General features: G+C 42.2%; 1 protein-coding gene across 1 annotated transcript in view; it reads left to right on the top strand.

Moving 5' to 3' along the window:
• Positions 1-20,563, top strand: part of sdk2b (sidekick cell adhesion molecule 2b) — a 221,668-nt gene that overhangs the window by 30,017 nt on the left and 171,088 nt on the right. The window contains exon 2 of the mRNA XM_088927387.1: positions 2,395-2,487. Coding sequence (XP_088783513.1) covers positions 2,395-2,487 — 93 coding nt within the window. The remainder of the gene's footprint in view (positions 1-2,394; positions 2,488-20,563) is intronic.

The following is a 20,563-nucleotide window of genomic DNA, read 5'->3' as shown; positions in this document are numbered from 1 at the left end:
TTTTTACTGGATTTTCTTTTACAATGTTCAGATTTGCCGTTTGTATGATTCAGATAAGAACAAAAGCAGACCTTGATCATGACCTTCAAGGAGACCCATATTTTATATTCTAGTTTTCAAACTTCAACTTCCAAACTTTTATCATGCCCCTCCCCCCAAAAAAGAATCATAAAAATGCAGAAAAGAAACTGCCCAGCTTTGGACTCATGTGCTGCATGAAAAAGAATCATGAAGGGAGCTGGTGATTTGAACAGAAAGTAAGTACCTTCAAAACAGTCTGGAAGTGCAGGGCTGCTTTTGAGCAGAGAGAGAAAATGCATAGTAATGAAGTTCAGGACCAAAAGGGTAAGTAGTCCTTTTACTTTCCTTGTGCTTTTCCTGGCTTTGAGACATGATTGCTGGATGTACTTTTACAAGAACAGTGAGTGTTGCTAGTGACTAAGCAGAAAGAAGACAGGAGAGGAACACAGACTGCAGTATTTAATGAGATGTATGATAGAGAAAAAGAACATGATGAAGGCCTTCCTTTAAGGAGCTGGAAGAATTGTTGCTTCTTTAGGCTATCATGTGTTCTTATGAGAAATGGCAGGCAGTCTGAGGGATGGACGATGTGCAGTTGAGTCTTTTCTTCTCTGGGCGACAGTCTAAAAGACAGCCAGCCCTGCCCCATGGGGACCAGATCTTTCTTCAGCACATCAGAGCAGGCGAAAGCAGCTGACGACAAGGGCTCTTCTCCAGTTTCTTCCCCCTGCTTTAAGTGGTCTAGCCATTTCCTCTTAATTAAGACGACTTCAAACAAACGGAGAGAGATTAGAGCCGGGCAGTCGGTGAGGTCTGCCGTCTGCGCTGTGTCTCCATGGTGACCCACATTCCTGAGGTCCCCTCTCAGCTCCTGTCCTTGAGAAACCTAGCCTGTCAGCTGTCCGGAAAGAAAGCTTGTTTTTCATGGGGGTTAACTGGTCTCCCTTAGTCCAGAAGGTAGGACCTGAAGGATAACAGACAGCTGGGTTGTGAACTCTGTTACAAGTTCCACCTCTTTGACTGACTCCATGAGGAGGCCAACCATCTGAATAGTGATATTGCATCTGTGAACACAAGCTTCTAGCTAAAGGCTGTTATTTTATTTTAAAGACAGGGTGGCATTCAGCAGCTCAGGGCCTAACTCTAGTGTTGAGTGGTTTCGTGAGGAGCAATTTGAGGACAGATTTGGCTTTAAACCAAATGACTCAGGGAATGACAGCCTGACCTTAAGGATGAGGTCATCAGAACTGAAAGAGTGCTGGTAAAGTGGAAAGAGGAATACAGCACTGAGTAAAGGGTGTCTGTTACCTGGTCTTTCAAGGAACTTAATCCTTGCTCTTGCACTTTAGCAGTTAACTCGATTATTAAATGTTGATGTTCTGAAAGTACAGTACCATCAATACTGTAATTACAATAAATCTCAGTAGGAGCCTTTCACGCTGTTCCTCGCTTCAGATAATATTAATAGCTTCAGATTCTTAGAATGTGCAGTCTTTGAGGGCAGCTAACGTTCTCTTGTGAAGAAAAAAATCACTTAATGTTTGCTAGCAGCACTCTTTTTTGCTTCCCATACATAAAATATAAGAGACAGTGTGAACAAGAGGAAGTCATCTAGTCTTCCATGCTCCTTCTGTTGTTAGTAGCTTATTGATCCTTGAATATCATCAGCGTATGTTATTGAACTATCCTAGTAAATGGACAACCACAAGACAACTTAGCAATTTGTTTCATACGCCCACTTCACTGTGTAAAGACGTTTGGTACATTTTGCCTGTAAAATATGTAACACTCCAAGGAGGATGGTTTTTAAAAGCTCTGAATATACTGTAGAAGAAGTTTGGTCAATATATAAGGCTTCGTTGCGATTTAGCGTTATGCATCTTTGAGAACTTCAGGTCGTTAATAATCTTCTGCTTGAGCAACATTCAGACCGTCTTCCTTTTTTTCAGTGTGATTAAAGTGGCGAGAAAAAAAACCCCAAACAAGGCAGACTTTAAAGCCTTAAAGACCAAAAGTTAATTTCTCAGACCTTAGTGCATCCACTGCAGAAATGTGACAATTCATGTTAGAGTCAGGAACCAATTTCAAGTTGGCTCATGTTTGCAGCAAGTGTAAATCTCCAGTTGCCATAGATGAATGAGAACTAGAATTTCTTGGGGATCTGAAAGGAATTGTGAGGGAGTTAAAGAACCCCATAGATTAAATGTTACAAAGCGCTGTCAAGACTTGTAATAGTCACTATTAAAACTGGATTCATTTTCTTATTCCTGTTTCGAATTATTTGCTCAGGACTTAAAGTTAACTTGCGGAATGCAATAACCTTTTTTTTTATACGAGCCAACTGATCATCCGCTTTGCTTTGTGTTTCAACAGCAAAGGTCTTGACCTCCCGTGTTCATTCCTCTGCTGTGAAAATAATGAATGAACTGCATATCAGGAATGCGATCCAGCCAGATGCAAGTGGAGGTATACCTCGCTTTGAGTCACATCAGGCAAAACAGCAACTTTAACTTGAAAAAAATACCAGCGCCTTAACAGCTGCTTCTATAAATGAATCCATTCATCATTTTAAACTGACTTAAGGTGCTGAACGAAAATGCTGATGCTGAATATTTGGTGATTAACTTTATATTCCTAAACCCAAGCTGTGATGATTCATCGATTTTATTATAATATTTACTGGGTGATGTGCCATTTAAATGTGAAGAAACGAAAAGCTGATCATGGTTTTAGGTCTGCTTGTATGTGCCCTCATATCATAATGCCAGTGCATTGCTCAACACAAAACAAACTGTTCAAACCAGTTGAATCTTCATTTCGCAGAATTGTGAAGAAAATCACCAAGAAGTCACAGCCTTTGAGACATTGCGTGACGCAACCTTTCCGTTTCAGATGTTTGGTTTGTAGGTCTTTAATTGGTTTTGGAAGTCGGGAGAGGAAAGTTTTCGTCAGAGCTCACAATGAGCCTTCAGTAGCTCCATATTTAGTCGGCAGTGTCAGCAGAGGCGTAGGCCAGCCCCTGGGCCTCAGCCGGGACAGGGTGTGGTCAGTCCTTAACCTAGCACAGCCAAGGCTGGGTGGTCAGTAGAGGAAGGGAGGCCAAGGGAGAGATTCAGACTTGCGCAGAACTCGGAAAGCAAGCTAGATACAGCAGGCTGTGCTGGCACTCCACACTCTCTGTCTCCCCCTTCCTCGGTTCCTGTCTCTCTCCTGCTGCCAGGGCCTTGTCAGACGGACAGCCAGCTGTTTGTTTACTAGCAGCAAGACGTGGGGCTCCAGTTCTTGCTCCCTGTGCTGACAGCAGTCAGACCTGTCACTTGGCACAACTCACCTCCCCAGCCAGGCAGTAACACTTTCATGCCTGCCGATGAGGACAGGAGCTAACCGCACAGAACTCCTTTTATGAGCTGACTCCAGCACACAGGAGCATAAAATAATCTACCAACAGTCTGCCCTTAAGGAATTATTCGTAGAAATTCTATGTTCAGAAAATGCCACATAGATTGGAATCCAGGTGGATTTGCCATAATTAGCTTTTTTTGCTGCCAATAATAACCAAGAAATGGTTGGTATAGGTATACTGTAAAAAAAAGCCCTGCATTTGAAAATATTTGTGGTATTTATTGTAGGTGAAAATGACAAATCTGTAACAGCTTGTGAATTGTGTCTATAGTGTAGCAATATAAGATTCTTCTTACGGATACTGCCTATAGGCTAATCAGATCCATTAAGGCAAATTAGGTAGTATCCTGTTACAAGAGCCTATAGGCTAATCATTACAGAGAACAGACACACCTTCAGTTATTCTCTCCAATTAACTCTGCCATGGAGAGGTTATAAAACAGAATTACTTAATGCGCTTGGAAGATAAAAGGGCTTATTAATTCCATCTAAAGTAACGCTTTCAACTTTCAAAGGCTTTAAATTGGCTTTCATACTGTATAGATCTGTGTAACTTAACTTGCATTTCACAGGAGTGCGTCAAAGAATTTTTTTAACTCGTGGAAGTGGCGACTGCCATGCTTGCTGAAAGTGCGACTCTGTGTGCCAGGACTTGCCTCGGGCGTTGTAATGTGAAGGAGCATCAGTCCGACACTGGCAAAATAAGGCACTCCCATACGTGTCATCCTGCTACCCCCCATAACTTCCTCACCCTCTTTCCCAGAGCTGAAGCAGCTGTTCAGTCAGAAAGGGACCAGAGACAGAGGGCGGGAGAGAAGTGCGATGAAGATCAGCTAAAGTGGAGAAACTCTGGAAGAAGACGAAGGGAGTGAGGGAGGGTGTTACTCGGGGAACAACAGTGTGTGTGAGAGGAAGATGATGAGAGGGAAAGAGGTTCTAGGAGGCCTGGCTGAGAGAAGGAGCTGGAGCAGGCAGGTGGCACAGAGGTGGGGTGTGAAACCACCAAATTCATGCTGGGGCAGCAGAGAAGTTCTATTAAAAACCAATGTAGCCATTTTCTTTGCAGGAACACCTGTTCCTTGTTCTAGCCTCCTTCCAGCTTCCCTTAAAAGCCAGGCGCTGACGTTAATCCGGGCTCTGCATCTGATTTCCATATCGTGCGAGCCCGGGACCTGGTTGCTCCTGGCTCCGTTATGTTTTTAAGTTTCTATGCCTGTTCCTGTTCCCCTTGCCGGTTCCGACCCGGTTCCTGATTTTCATCCTTAGTTTTGGATGGATCACCTGGCCATGGACTTTTGCTTGTGTTTTTGGAATTTGCCTATGGACTTATTATTTGGATTGTTTGCCTCGGCCAAACCTTCCCCGTACACCAGGGCACCAAGGACACGCCCCTGTCTTCATTCCCGTCTCCTGCATGACTTTTCCCCCCCGTGTTTTCTCACCCTACCCTGGATTGTGTCGTCCGCATAGGGTCCGGAAAGAACTGTTCCGTTACATTAAGGGAAAATGCTCTTATTCTGACAGAAGTGGCAATGTTTTAAAGTTATTCTGATAGGATATTAAAAGGGAAATGAATCATGCTAACAGAGTGTTTGAAGTTTATTTGCTGCTTTGTGTACTCTCTTGTGTCTTATGTAAAACATTAAGAAGATGCTTTAAGTCAGATTAATTGTGTTTCCTGCACAGCTTGTACATTACATCTTTCTTTCAAACCTGGGAGCTGACATGTGCATCTATTGTGTTTTTAAACCAATTGCTCAGAAGCCTTCAGCATTGTAGGTTGTTACAGCAACCCCCTCCCTCTGCCGTCTTTTGTTTTATCCAAAATGAAACCGGCTTTATGAGCTGCGATTGTTTAAAGCTCAGTATATAATTAGCAACAGTCCTGATGTGAAGGGGAGACTTGGGCGCCTCTAAATGCAATCTGATGCCAATGTTCTTTCGTGTTCAGACACAGGTAAGATGCCTGCATACAAATAAAGGTTTTTTTTTAACTAATCTCTTTGCAAGTGTCATCTTTGTGGATCCATTATAGAAAATAAGGTATGAAAAAAGTGAGGTGTTTATGTCTCCAGCTCATTTACGTTAATTAGGCAATGTGCAACAAAGGCAACACAACCTTAGGATATACTGTACATTAAAAACTGTAGAATTTAAATCAAGGTATGTTATGTTAAAATTGTATAATGCACTAGTAGGGTCTCCTTAAGAATACTGTGTAGAATGTTGGTTACCATGTTATAGAATCTATACTGCATTACATTCCAGGGCTTAAGGGAGTGTCCTATTCTCTCAGGCGAAAGGAATAGGACCTTTCTAGTCCTGAATTAAGAAGCTTACAGAGGGACCTTGTACAAGTATTCACAATCCTCAAAGGTATAGACGAAGGTAAACCAGTGACCTTCTTCAGATTAAACCATGAAACATGAATCAGAGAACACAAGAAAACTACATAAAAATGCTCCGAAAACCAAAAAGGCGGCACATTTGACTTCTTCGTGACATTAAGAAAGAGTTTTAGTTTATGTAAATAAATGTCTTAATAAATAGTTTAATTTTTGCAATCATATAATTTTTTTATGCACGTGTCATTTGCTCCTGAGGTTTTGGTGACAAAACAATGAGAAATAGGTTTAATTGCATCTTTGGAAATGGTAAAGTTTGTGAAAAATTCTTTTTATTCCAATTTTTTCAGGTTCTGAACATTTTTAAATGAAAACTAGGCCCCTGTAATAACACCATGTAAATTACTAGGCCTTGTGTAAGCCAGAATTATTCATCATCTTGACATTTCCCTAATTAACAGGTATAATTAAAACATTTTAGGAGACGACAATGTGAACAACAAATTACATTTTTACAGCCCCATTTTTTGTATCACAGAACTCCTTTTTTTAAAAATGTATTAATTGAAAACAAAAAGATGAAAAATAGACAAGCACCAGCTGGAAGAATCTAGGGAGGAATGAGACACAAAAATCAATCAAAAGCTGATTTTGGTTTCTTTCCCTGCTTTCAAGAAATGTTTGAGAATGTTAAACACACATCAAAGGGTGTGCTTTATGAAAGAGCAGAAATTATAAGAGTCAGTATGAAATAGTTTCTTCAAACATGGTAAAGTTAAAGCAAATTTACTTAGGACATCTAGAGGAAAGATTACAAGTCACGTGCGTGCTGCTAGATTAATATACCTCATCAGGCTGTCTCTAAAAGAAATCCCGCAAATCAATTTCAGCCATAGAACTGTTTCTCTCGGTCGTCTTCTGTTCTCTGCCGAAAAGGACTGACACCAGCTCACAGCTCTCTCCTGGCTTGCCCCTACTCTCCTCTTGTTTTATTTTGGTTCAGGTTTCTGTTGTGAGTGGCGACTAGCAGGCTGGGCTGTTCGTGTCTGTCCCTTTGCGGGCTCAGAGAACACCGTGCGCGTCCGCACCGCCCAGCTGAAGGAAGACGAGCGATTGACCGCTTCTTAAAGAACATAATTTTCAGTCTGGGAGTCGGCACCGACTTCTTTTGGGAGGCGTGGGAACACAGTATTTCGTACTAAGGGACCCCGTTTGAGCATTTCCTCTGGTTTTGATGAAAAGCGCCATATGAATGCAATTAATGAAAGTTCATTCATCACTGTGGCTCACATTAGTGTTAAATGATTTCCCTGGGTGTCACCACTGGGTGTAAGTAGTGAAAAAAACACCTCCTGTTAACTTGCCCATTTATTCTGCCCCCTGTGTTGCGTTCTGCCCCCTGTTCCTGTCAGTAAGCTGGTGGTTTTGGTGTATGGAAAGCGACTGACTGGCGCTTAAGCCCCCCGCTGTCGTGAGGCTTCTTGCTGTGTCAGCCGCGGAGCTCTGCGTCGATTCCGTCTTGTCAATTTTGTTATTCGTTTACCGTTTCTAAATCTCCAGCGAGTACAGAAACAACAGCAACAACAAACAGAAAGTATTTAGTGTTCCTAGGACACAGCCGCCCGCTACTCCCAGACACGGCGCACGAAGACTAATAATAAGGCCTCGGAGCTGGGAGTAATTAGGCACAAACTGTCTTAATTATCAGCCTCCGAGAAAAACACTGGAATTTTAATCAGGATAGGGCCCAGCATGATGAGAACAGTGTTAAGTTGTTTTTTTTTTTGGGGGGGGGGGTTGAGTTACACTTAAGAGACCACAAGAAGCAAACAGGTTGTGGGTAAATGAGACGAAGGAAAGGCTAATGGAGAATAAGGGACACTGAGACAGATTGTGAATGAGGGACAGTAATTGATCTCTTTAGCATGGAAGTTCTTCTGGTAGTGCTTTGCTTGGCTAAAATAAAAATAGCCCAATAAGCAACACGCAAATAAAACAACATGCAAGAAAAATTATCTAGCCAAATATAATTTCACATAAACATACCAGACCCAGTGTGACTGAGCTGCATCTGCAGGAAGCCCTTGTCAGCTCTCAGCTCTTTAATGATGTCTCCCATCTTTTTAACGTTCTGTCTACCTAGAGATACCTGCTCTTACCTTTCAGCTGAAACTGTCTCGTTATGAACTGTTATGAGGAATTAAATATGTCTTTTGCACAAATAGTTCCATGTTGTGTAGTGCATTATGACATTTTCTTTTAGGCTCATTAAAGTAAATGTATACCCTTCTTTCCTCTACCTGAGCTATCAAGTTTAAACTCATGGTGATGTTATTGCTTTCTTATTTGCTAATGGTTGCAAATATTAGCATCTGCATGCGTCGCATGCCTTTATGCTGATTGAAGATTCTTGGCACAAAATTAGATCCTCTTGGCAAGAGATGAAAAAAAACCTCATGGAATTTGAGAAGGGGTGGGATTTAGGGAGAGTTAGAGAATGAGCAAGGGTGGAGCAATTCAGAGATGGAAGACGAGGAAAGCAGGCTTTAGAGAAGGCAAGAAACAAACAACTGTGATTGTTGTAAGATACGGAGTGAGAGAAACAGATGTGCCTCAAATTAGTCGCGACAGAGGAATGCAGCCAGGCCCAATATTGTGACTTGTTTGGAAATTTGAGACATCTAGCAAAGACTGTCTGCTGTGATCTTCTTCATGGTGGAGCTGAGAGCCTTTTGATGCAATCAACCATAAAGACAGCCTGGGACGAAATCTGACAGTGCCCCTTACAGGTCAACCAGCAGCACTGCATCTGGTCAACATCACGGTTTCCTTAACCGATCCCCGGTTAAATGTTCTTTTTAATGAAGTGGAAAAGCCCCTGCCTGCAGCCATAACTGTCTTCAACAATCCCGGCCAGCTCTGGGGACATTACAGCAAATCAGAAAATCTTTTTTTTTTTCCATTTCACAAAGTCTTTGTGGAAGTATGGTACACACACGCCTGTGTAAATAATTACAATTACACCCACTCCACCCCCACCAGAAAGAAAACAATATTGCTGTAGAAGTTTTTAATTAAGTATATTTTTCCCTTCAGCATGTAATCGGGATGGCGTTTTAGGCCTTGCTTGGAAAGCTTTGCAGTCCTGCAACCATTGTATTCAGCTGGTGTATTTGCATAGAGGACATTAATAAGGGGCAGAGCATATTCCCAGTAATTCAATTTATATGTAAAACACTGCCTCTAACAATATAGGACACTTAAGGCAGACAGGAGATACTTTGCACCTGTGTACCTATAATTAAAACCGTCGCCGCCTCCCTTGCGCGAGTGATGCTATGTAAATCGTTCACCTCGGCTCAAGGGGCACACTGAGTGATGTGCATAAAACCTGCAACAACAGTATTTTGAATTGAATTGAGCCTTTCTAATCCCTCAATCAGGCTTCCCATTTCAGGCTGCTGATCGTCAGTCTTCCCATATTAGAGGAGGTTAACTCTCGAATGGACTGCTGCAACCCCCATTATCTGAGTGTTTCCAAAGCACTCACTGCGTTTTTCTCTGTCTGTGAAAATGAAGCTACCGACTGCCAGTGAAATGAATAGCAGGACAGAGGGAAGCAGGACAGCAGAAAAATATCATAGTACCCTTAATTGTTTGTATTTCTTACATCCTAAGTGTGTAGATGGCGGTAGCTTAATCTTACAGAAAACTAAGGGAATATGTCTGTGCTGGTTGGATACAGTATGTTTCATGACAAGACAGTCCCTTGGAATAGCAGGCAAGCTTTGAAAAACATAGAGGCAGAGACAGCACAAAGCCGACGAAACAGCAGCACCACAAGAAAAACACGCACACGGTACTGTCATGGACAGAGAAGGCACAGATGCCTAGTGTTAAGAATGCCACAAACTGTATGACTGACTTCTTGAAGTAAAAGATGATGGATGGTTAATAATCTATAAATTACATGCTGTCTGTTAAGCACCCTTTGGAGTCACTGTTGAGCACATACAGTTCTTTCAAAAATGCTTTCCCTTGTTATCCATCAAATCAAACACTTAACCAAAAGTCTTTCAGAATTAGTAAAGCACACCTCGTCCACCAATTTGTGCTTTCACTCACACTGCTGCAGTGAGTGCTGGGGCAGTAGTGTTTGTACTTTTGTTGAGCAAAGACTCAGACAAACAAGCCTGTCTTCAAAAGGTCTGACTTCACTTTGTTGAGCTTTGTGAGATTTGTTACCAAAGGACTGAAAGGGGCTTTTAATGCATGTTTATAAATTATACATCCAGATCTGCATAATTTAGAGCTACTTGCTAAGCTAAGACCTACAGATTAATGCAGGTCTCTTTGTAATTTTACTTTGCTGGGGTATTCCATAATTGTGTAATATATCAGACTCACTACAAATCTTGCCTGTTATGTGTTATTGTTCTCCTGAAGACTGGTTACAGCCTGCAGCAGACTGAACAGTAGGGTCTGGGATTGCCAGAGTGATTCCTTTTCAACCCATAAATCAGCACTTTCATATTCACTAAAATGCTTCTTGGAAGACTGTATTGTCTGACCTAAACTAATGAAGTGTCTGTGGACAGTTTAACATAGCTCATAGTGGGAGAGTGAGAGCCTGTTTGTGAGCCCAGACTCTCAATTATTAGGCAGCACGTGGTGTTTATAAGTCATGTGTGTGTGATGTGTTTAGTGCTGAATCAGCCAACGATGAGATTGTCTTTGAATCACGTTATTCATCTCCATGTCCTGACAATTTGACCACGTGCAAAGGTGTCATTCAGAAAAGGGAAATTCAGGTATTGCTGGGCAGTAAGAGTGCATTCACAGCTCTTAATGTAAATCCTGCTCTGCACCATCAATTCCCCTCATAATTGTAAAAAATGCCTCCATTAGGGAACCTTCATTTGCTTTACATCACATTGCGGTGTGATTTTATTATGGATTTTATCCTTTTCTTTTCTAAACAATTGCTAGTAAAAGAACAAGCTGTTAAAATGCAAAACCCAGAACGCTACGGTAGCTTCCTTCCCTCTCTAGGAAAAGCAATTTCTTTCTTTTTTTTTAAAGGCAGATTTATCCAGTGCCCCCTTGCACAGTTGTGTCTGTGTTTTATTGCTACAGGTAATGGTTGGATGGTACATTTCATTTTATTTAGCACAAATTCAGTTTCGGCATCCTTCATACAGAATAAATAACAGTCTTATTTCTTTCCCTGCGATCCTCACCATAAAATGCACGATATAGATTTGATACTTGTTATTGCTGTTTTTTAGGGTAAGAATTGCAGCTGTTTTTCAAACCATTTACAGGGAGAAGGCATGGGAAAGCCCCTCCCATCGATTGCAGTTATTAATCAATTCATCAATCAACATGATCCTTTATCTTTGCCTTTGAGCAGCTTGTCGTGTCACTTAACGATAGAACAGTCAATAGACCAGTTGATGACAAGGCAGAGAGCTGTTTGTCAGCATGGAAATCCTGTTTCTACTGTTTTTGAGCTTTTTTTGTGTGACCAAAGTTTTGTTCAGCTGCATAAACCATGCGTGACAGCCTACAAAGACATACTGTATATCTCTCTTTCCTGCCTGGATCAGATTGATTATTCTTCTGCAAACTGAAACATTCACTAGTTGCAGCTTTATCTGTAGTATAGAGATAGATGGTTACAAACCAAAATCTACAATAAGTTAGGGTATGTGTTAAGAGCACACAGTTGCGTGGGTTAGGATATAAATATTAATTGTCCTTAGACCAATCACAACCACAATAGATAGAGAGACCAACTGTGCCTCCATTAATGGCTCTGTTTGATCTTTCTTTGGCTCCTCCTGGGGTCTCCTTGTACAGAGCTGAGAACTGGAGTGCAGATGTGGTAATCGCACAGTGATTTGACAACTGGCATCTCTGGCTTCAAAGCCATACAGCATCAGCCTTAGCCAAAAGCCACAAGGCCAGACCCCCTGCCACAGGGGAATTCAGTGCTCTCCAGGTTCCAAGGGAGTGACATCACCATGTGTACCAGAGCTGGTGCCAATGAGCCCTGCTGCACATGCACAGCTCCTTGTTTCATTGACGGGTTCAGAAATCCAATTTGAAACCTTATTTGTATACTGTAGAAGCTCATTTGAATTCTCTACACTTTTCTGTTGGAAAAAAAATGTAAGTGAGCATTTCAATAGTTCCCCTTGAAGAGCAAATCACTGGGAATTTTCCTCACACATCTCCAGACTGCTGTATTTCAAGGACGGCAGGTCTGATTTGGCTGTGAAGTGACTAGAAGCTTTTTTCCCCCCTTCTTTTCTTTCTCCCTCGAAAACCGACAGCTGTGCTCGGCTACGAGCTCCCGAGATGAGAAGAGCGATGTTTCAATAGCTGAGATGACAGGGTCCGTGCCCTCTCCCCATTCCAGCCGTACAAAAACCCTCCTCCTCCTTCTTCAGTGGGGGGCAGGGTGGGGTGGGAAGAGTGTTAAAGCTGACTGGCAGCACGCAGTTGCATGGTATAACTATCACACAGCTGCGCTAGCAGCGTAAAATAGGAATGTAGAGAGAGTGAACTGGATGGTCTAGAGATTAGGCCCAACAACAGGGACTGGGAGACGTTGGTCTCAGCCAGTGGGCCTGGGAGGCGCTGGTAACTCAATGCTTTCAAACAAAGTGGGTCTGAGGAACTGAGAAACACCGTGTCCTCAGAGGTCCAAAGTCATCAGCTGAGGAAGGGACTTTCAGTGAAAGCATCAAGGCTTAGGTTAGCATTGTTAGAGAGGATATGAGGGGATTACGACAAGATCTGAGGCTCTGAAGGACAGTGTGACAGAGGCGAGGGACTGGAAGACTGGCTAATTAGTGGCATTCTGAGATGAGAATCTAGTAGGGTTTCTGCATGGTTAGGCCTGAGGGGTCATATAATCAGATGTCTGCTTTACCCAGGATAATACTGGCTGCATGTTGGTGCTTTGCATATCGTACTATAGCCAATCGGGGGCAGCTTGCTGGTGCTGGTAGGTGGCACAGGGTGCCCAGATCAGGCGGTGTGTGGGTTGTTTGAATGCCTGGACCGCGCTCACGGAAGTTCAGCTCCTGCTCAACACATATTTCAGCTTTCTAAATGACCCCATTAGGGTTGTCAGCCTGGTTTATGTTAAGCATGGCCTGGGGAGACCTGGTTGCCATGACCGTTTGTTTTAGTTAATGTAATGCAAAAAAAAAGAATTAATCTCCTGCAGAAGTACTATTAGCAAAACACTTAAAACAGGCTCAAAATAAATGAGCCAGTCAACTGGACGAATCAATATGATAATTTATTGTAATTTGTATGAAAAAAAACATCACACAAAGGTCGCATCCATTCCCATTTGTCCTGGGTTTCTCTGTGTTTTGTCAATTCTGAGAACTGTAGCTTTGCCAATGTGCAAACTGCCATTATGTCGCTTATCTGACTGCAGATCGTCTGAACTTACATTCCAGAAACAAGACTGAGGCTTTCTCATACTGCCTTTGGAAACATGGTGCGTTAAACAGCTCAGCCTTTGTTTAGTCAATCCAAGGGTTTTGTTATCTCCACGTCATGGATTTCAGAGCCTTGTGTTTTTAAAACTACTACTTTAGCCCAGATCATTCCTTTAGTTGATTAGCTCGGATTAAGCAGCTGCAATGCTAGTACTCTCCAAGTAGGTGAAATAAACAGATGAGAGGTGTCCAGAGCTACTATAGTCAACCCCCAGGAGAGCCTCAGGCAGGAACTCAAAGCCGAGAAGCGTGGAGAATTTTGGAGCCTTTCATAAAAATTAAATTATCACATCTTTAAAAAAAGAGCTTTCTCTATCTTTGGAGTAAAGGGCAGTGTGCATTTGTGAAGTGCACGGACAGGTGGAAGAGGAAATATCGATGGGCTTGGCAAGGGAGAGCTAACAGCTGTGCAAACACTTAGGAAACTGAATACAGCTCTAGAGAGCAGAATAAGATTTAAAAAATCAGCAAAGGCCTACTATCAGACTGTGTATCACGCTATGCTTTCTGGTTGACAATACCAGCATTATTCCAGGAGGGGAGTGCACAGCAGGGCAGTATGAAACTGTGTGTCTGTATTGGATCAATCCTCCCCCCAGTTTCTCTCTCTCTGGCTTTTTCTCCCACATTAATAAGCACACTTCTTTTATCTTTGTCTTTCATCCTATGGGAAACCTAAGCTGTGCATCTCACACAGCATGCCTTGTTCGGGAACGGATTAAGCTGAGGTTCCTCTTCAGCTACATTGTCTTAAAGCCATTTACAAGAGGAGGACCCTACCATGATGGGATGGTTTTGGCAAGGAGGATCCCAACGCAACATAGCAAAAGAGCCTTGCGTCATTGGGAGATCTGCATGTTGTCTCTCAACTTAGTTGCTCCATAGCCAAAGACGTGGCCAAGAATTTATTGATTGATTGATCTGTCGATTTGCTTTTAAACTTTCTTTCTCTCTCTTCCATGGCACTTGGGAAGCATAACATTTTTTTCAAGTTTATCAGTGTGTGAAAGATTGAAAAATCTTCTTTACATGTGAAGTTTGCATTCTGCACGTTGCACACGTTCAGCTGGTTCTGTCACATCCCCTTCCTCTAACGCTCTCTTTCTCTCATCATTTTCTCTATGATCTTCGCAGCAGTCTTTTTCTCCCATGGCTACCTATCCCAGCCATGCTGGCTTTAAAGCTGTTTGCTCCATAAGCATCATCCTGCTTTTCAACTTCAACAGACACTTGTCCCTGACCCCTAAGAGCAGTTTGGTCCTCTGCTATTGGATTATCGATTGTAATCAGAAGGCAGTAATTTGCCAGGGACCATGGGGATGTGATTAAAGAGCCTTTCCTACAGCATGGTGGCTCCCAGTGTTTGTGTCAGAGCGATGCTGTGTGTGTTTTTGAGGACACATTGTAACAGCGATGGAGGGGGCTGTGTGTGACTCACTGAGGATACTAATGCCAGCAGGAAACTGTATATGTGTGTCTATCTCATTAATGCGTAACAGGGAGACTGTGTACACTTATCATAAAGAGTAGACATACAAGACATTAAGAGACTATATTTGTGATATTGATGAAATCCTAAAGTCTACAGACTTTGCTGCTTTGTAATCTACTTATTTTAAGATGAAAGATGTGCTGTTTTTTTCTGGTCCAGTATAGATTTATTACAGGTTTCCAATTGGCCAGAATTGTCTAATTAATTAAATTCAACTTGCAACTAGAATCCAGTGTATACTGGTGTGAGACAAACTGATCACATAGCAAGACGAAAAAAGGTGACTTGGAATTAAAAAGACAACAGCAGATTCTATGAATTAATCTCTGGAAGACTTTCTACATCCAGCTTTTGAAATACTTTGGGCAAGAAAAGCGCAGTTTGGTTTTTCAGACTGTGTGCTTGGTATGATGGCAATTATTCCACTGGATATTAGAAAGAGAACTGAGAAATGACTTTCACTGTAATTTATTAAAGCATCTCCATCCCCCAGCGGTAGACATTCTGCAGTGGGAAGATGAAGAATCGCAGTTTTCTGTTCTGATTGGAGAGCAGAAGGTGGCTGTAAGTGTCTGAAAATTAGTTTTGCTTTCACAAGTCAGGCAGAACTGATGTCTGGAAGGAAAGGCTGCCTTCTAAGCTCCCATCAATAGACAGAAATTAGTGTCTTATTCGGAATGTATTTTGACTTCCAAAAGGCAAGACGATATACCCACAATGAAATAATACAAGCAAGGATTATTTCTTCTTGTTGATAATGTAGCTCCTGGGTCCAGAACCTGCAAAGTCATCTCAGCACTATCTGTGACTGAGAATGCAGAATGCATTTATGAATTTAGGAATGCATGCTCAATGCATGTGTAGTCGAGCACTGAAATTTCAAAAAACAGCATGTTGCTTGAATTCTTTAGATTAAGCATCTGTTGCAATCTGGCTTCAGAGGACAAAGCGTGAGTGTGCACAAAGCAGTTTATAATGTTTTGAATTAGGTGCAGGGCCAAGAAACAGTGGTATTTTGGTATTTACATTGATGTGAGTACTCAAATATTTATCCAGTGAAAAAACATATTAACCCCGTTCAAGGAACGGACAGAAACAGTACTAGCCTATGCACAACATAGGCAATAAAATACAGTAATCCTGCTTTGCTCCTTACCTTTGCTCCTTAGTTGAATTCTTTTTTTTTTTCAGCAAAAGCTGCCCTCTGCAGCCATAGAGTTATTGTCTTTGGCTTTTTATGCTAAACTGTAAGTATAAATAACCTGCGGATCCATTTGGGTGTCACTGATACATTGCTGTTTTATTGCAATTTTAAAGCATCGATAAACAACTGCGCTACACGGCAAAACTGTTGAACTCGTTTATTTCCAGCAGCTCTGTACAAACAACTCAATGAGAGTGTAAAAGCCATCTAAGCGCAGTGATTAATAAGTTCTTTCCTCTGGGCCCTTCCAGCTGTAGAGGAGACCCTTTTTTCGATATTGGCAGGCCAAATTGTAAGCAATTGGACACACAGTAGCATAACTGGGTACACAGAAGTGCTATCCACACACGTGACAGCAGGGGTGGGCATTCGAACTAATCTGTTTTCCAGAAGGAAGCAGCTCTCTCCGTGGTTATTTAGTATACAGTCGGCATAGACACGCTGTTAGTCACAGAAGCAAGGTCAACAAGTGCTTTTTGCAGATAGACTGCACAGAAGGATATGGATGACTATAGTTAATGGGCGCCAAGGAAGTATAAAAAATAAAACAGAGCCTGATTATGAAATCGAGTGGCAGTGGATGTGGGTGGACAGTGGGCAGTGGATTCCTGCGAAGTACTTCAACTTGACAGTTTGGGTCGCTCCTTCAGCAAGTGGTAAATCTGGGAGAAAGGAGGATCGCTCGTTTGGATGTCACCAGGACGATTCAGAAATGACTTTCCCCATAGGCCCGGACATCCATTGTCATTCGATCAGCTTGAGCATTGATTTCAGATGATGACTGGGCTTTGATCTGACAGGGCGTCACACAGGTAGCATCCATAGCAACGAGGAGACAGTCAATACGAAAAATACGGCGCTCCGCGATTGTCTTCTAATCATTTTTCCCATTAAATTCCAGTGAGAAAACAAAAACATGCGTCTGTGATGACAGCCAAGCTTATTTCTTGAGCAGCATATTTGCCTGTGATCACAGAACACCTCTTCCCACTTTTAAATGGAAATTGTTCTCTCTTAAACGTAGAAGAACTATTGTTCCACGACTAACTTCATTTGTGTTGCTGGGTACATTACAAACACATCCTTCATACATCTGACATTATAACAGATCACACACTATTATGAAACAAGGTCTGCAGTCCAGTGTGTTATATATATTTTGATGTTACTCAAAAATATTTATAAAACAGGAGAATTAATTATAAGGAAGCTGGTGAAAAAGGAGAAGGAGGTGAGGATATATGTCTAAGAATCTCCTTTTTATGGTGAAGAATGGAGCACAGGAAACCTTAGAACTCAGCAGCCTAATGCATGCAGGCATGAAGCTGGAAAGACTCTGCTTAGTCTTCATAGACAGAGAGTGTATCCTGCATCCAGATGGTAAAATAGCCCACTGACACAGGGGGTGAGTAGGAGCAAGGACAATCTCATTGTCCTTTTTATACAGTAGGTCATAAAATTATGTAAGTCTTTAAGACTACACTGTCTAAGCTCCACTATTTAGCTACTGAGAGATACCACTCTCTCCAACCTATGCATCTTTTTCTATAGAAACTGAAGTGTTGCATGTATTAACACATGGTGCTTAATGTTTAACATGTCCCTTATGAAATCAACATGCCGGTCCTGTTGGGCACCAGACTTGGCACAACATGAACCAGATATACTGACACCCCATTCAGTTTGGAGCAGCAGGACCCAAGAAAAAAATATGAACAATGACTTTTTTCAAAAAGTTGGAGACCAGTCCTTTCTATTACACATGTAATGAGACGTGCGTATGGTGTGAATTCTACGACTTTGCTGTGTTTAAGTCTCACTAGTACACAGAATGCAGTACGTATTATATGTTTTAGCGTTTAGTTAACTAACGGGCTTCTGACTTTTCTTATTGATTAGTCTGCATACAGTAGGTGTATTTGTGTTTCCTAACCCGCTGTGGTAATTAGGGCTGTGCTAAATTTCCGTTGTCTTATAGCAAATAATAAATTAAACATGGTGAGGCTAGTTGGGTAATTAAATGGATTTTAATGAGGACCCAGGGTCAGGCGTTTATCTCTGAAAGGTGGATTTTTTTTTTCTGCTGCAGTTCTCTCAGTCTTCAGCCCCACAGCGCAGAAGAGGAGCAGGCTGGTTAATAGACAAGCAAAGCCATTGAAATCAGGGAGCGAAGTGTTTTAACTAGAAAGAGTGGAGCTGTGCGCCGTCATCACTGAACAGCGAATCACTACACTGCAGCATGGGGTTCAGACTTCTACAATACTCAGACACCACAAACACATTCTAATTACTAATGAGAATGTCATCTTTTATTAATGACCGTGTTAATGAAACAGAAGCTTCCTTCCCTTATACCAGGGACAGAGTTTCCGGCAATTGATTCTCTGTGATTTGTTTTCCCGAGCCACTAAGAAGGAGCCCTTTGTTTCTGGCATTTTCTCTTGAGAATAAAATTGTTCATTTTGCACCTTTGCTCGGCAGCTTCTTCCCTTTGAGCAACCCCCCCCCAAACCACCTGCCTTTCATGCCGTTAACAACCCAGGGTAACACAAACATCGCATGGCTGTATTGATCATACAAAATTTCTTTGGACAGGCCAGGAGAGGTGAATATTGTTTTCTTCTCTCCGAGTGTGATTCAGAATGCAGAGAATGAAATGGTGCTGCAGAGAATGAAATGGATAGTCTAGGGCTCCCAGCTGCTAGAGAGTTCAGAATGGTTGACATTATTTTGCTGAACATCAGCACCACTCCAACTGTGCCTGAGGTCTAGGATGTGTTCCTGATACTGTTCATAGTATTGCCTGTGGATGGGTATTACATTTGATTTTCCATGTCAGCTGGAAGGTAGCATTTTTTATGTCTGATTGCAGAGCTTCTTATGCATTTCAAATCTGTAAAACCTATTTTTAACTGATGGGATGGTATGTTTCAGACCCTGTCATTTCACCATGCAGATATAGAAAGGAACAGGAAACTTCCATTTCCGTTGAGACTCCCATTCATGAAATCTGTAGTTTAAATAACAGGGATCTGCTTGCCAAGCAGCTCTGTATTTGACAGGAGCAACTCCTTCTTCCCAGCCTGATGCTGTCCCTGTGCCTTGTCCTGTTTTCTTAATCAAAGGGCTCTAAGGCAAGGTGGAAAGAAGTAACAGGACGTCACGGGCTCTATCCTATACGGAGGAGATGAATAATGTACACAGAGGCACAGCAACTTTGACACAAAACACTTTGAACTGAAGACCTGTAGCACATGTACGCGGATCAAAGCCCCTGAGCCGAGTGATTGGTTGTGTCCAGAGAAACCAGTACCTTGCAGCCCCACAGAAATTAATTTTGGTCAAGAAGATACCACCCTCGATTTCTCGGAAACAGCTAGAAGACATACAAGTGCTGTGATTTATGGCTGCCCTCCTCCGCCCCCACTGTTCCAAATGGGTTAATAACCTCTAAAAGCTGTCAGTCTTAATAATGAGTCAAACCTAAGCTCAAAGAAATACCTTATACTGGAAATGATTAAGAATCATTGCAGTTGGCCTTTATATGCTGGCAATCATTACAGTTCTCTGCAGGTCTGGACAGCCCATGTCCCCTCTGGTTTTAATGACAATCAGAATGAGATCTACGCTTCCTACCGAGCTTCTGGGGTTTTTTGAGTCACAGAAGACTGGCTTCAGTCGTGAGTGTCGTGTGACCTTTTCAGCCTCACTCGTGACCCCCCAGTATCTGCCTCTGTCTCACTGCTGATTAGGAGAACAGGTGCTGGAAATGGTGGGATTCTTGACATTTCCTGGCAGAGTGACAAAATTCCTGTCCGTTCCCTTTGCACAGGGATGGGTAACTAAGGTAATTGGACCTCCATTCTATCTGTGGGGCTCCCCCCATCTCCCTTCCTGGGTGTCCACTACGACCATAGCTCCATGCTCCATCAAGACCTCCTCAGGCAGGGAGAGCTGCAACTGGAAAGACACACAGAGAAAATCCTTTTTAAATTCTCCTAGCATATTGCCACTGAATTGGAAAATCCTTCCTTAAATAACTTGCTTATTCCTGTTGGCTCTTTGTAATAGGCACTTTCCTTCACCATCTCCAGAAACCTCCTGTGTAATCCAGTTAAACCCACAATCAGATTACTAGATGTAAGTGGGGGGAAAAAAATAAACACCCTGGAACGTGGTTGTCTCTGTGTCACATGACCCGGGACTGCACCATGTTGACTGAGAGCGGGGGGGGGGGTCTTTGGGGGAAGAGGTTTTTTTTAACTCCTTTGGCACGGAGGAGCAAGTCTGTACATAGCTACTGTACGTTATGGAAGCGTTTCATTGTAAAACACTGGGAAGCACACACAAGAAAGGGTTAGATGTGTAATCCCACCAAAGGAGAAAAGGTTTATTTTTATAATAAAAATGTTCAGAAGAGTCCGTTGATTGTCTTTGCGTACTTAACGATTTTCTTCTTCTATGGTAATTGTAAAATATTATAGAAACTTGGAGCTGTAGATTACGAGCGACACTCTGCTGGGAAGAAGGGATTGTTTTGATTTCATATCAGAAGGCTCCTTTCGCTGTTCTCCTA

The sequence above is a fragment of the Atractosteus spatula genome, chromosome 11 (assembly GCF_055471065.1).
Source record: "Atractosteus spatula isolate fAtrSpa1 chromosome 11, fAtrSpa1.hap1, whole genome shotgun sequence".
Classification (NCBI taxonomy): Eukaryota; Metazoa; Chordata; class Actinopteri; order Semionotiformes; family Lepisosteidae; genus Atractosteus; species Atractosteus spatula.
The sequence above is the reverse complement of the archived record's forward strand: the minus strand, read 5'-3'. Positions and strand labels throughout refer to the sequence as shown.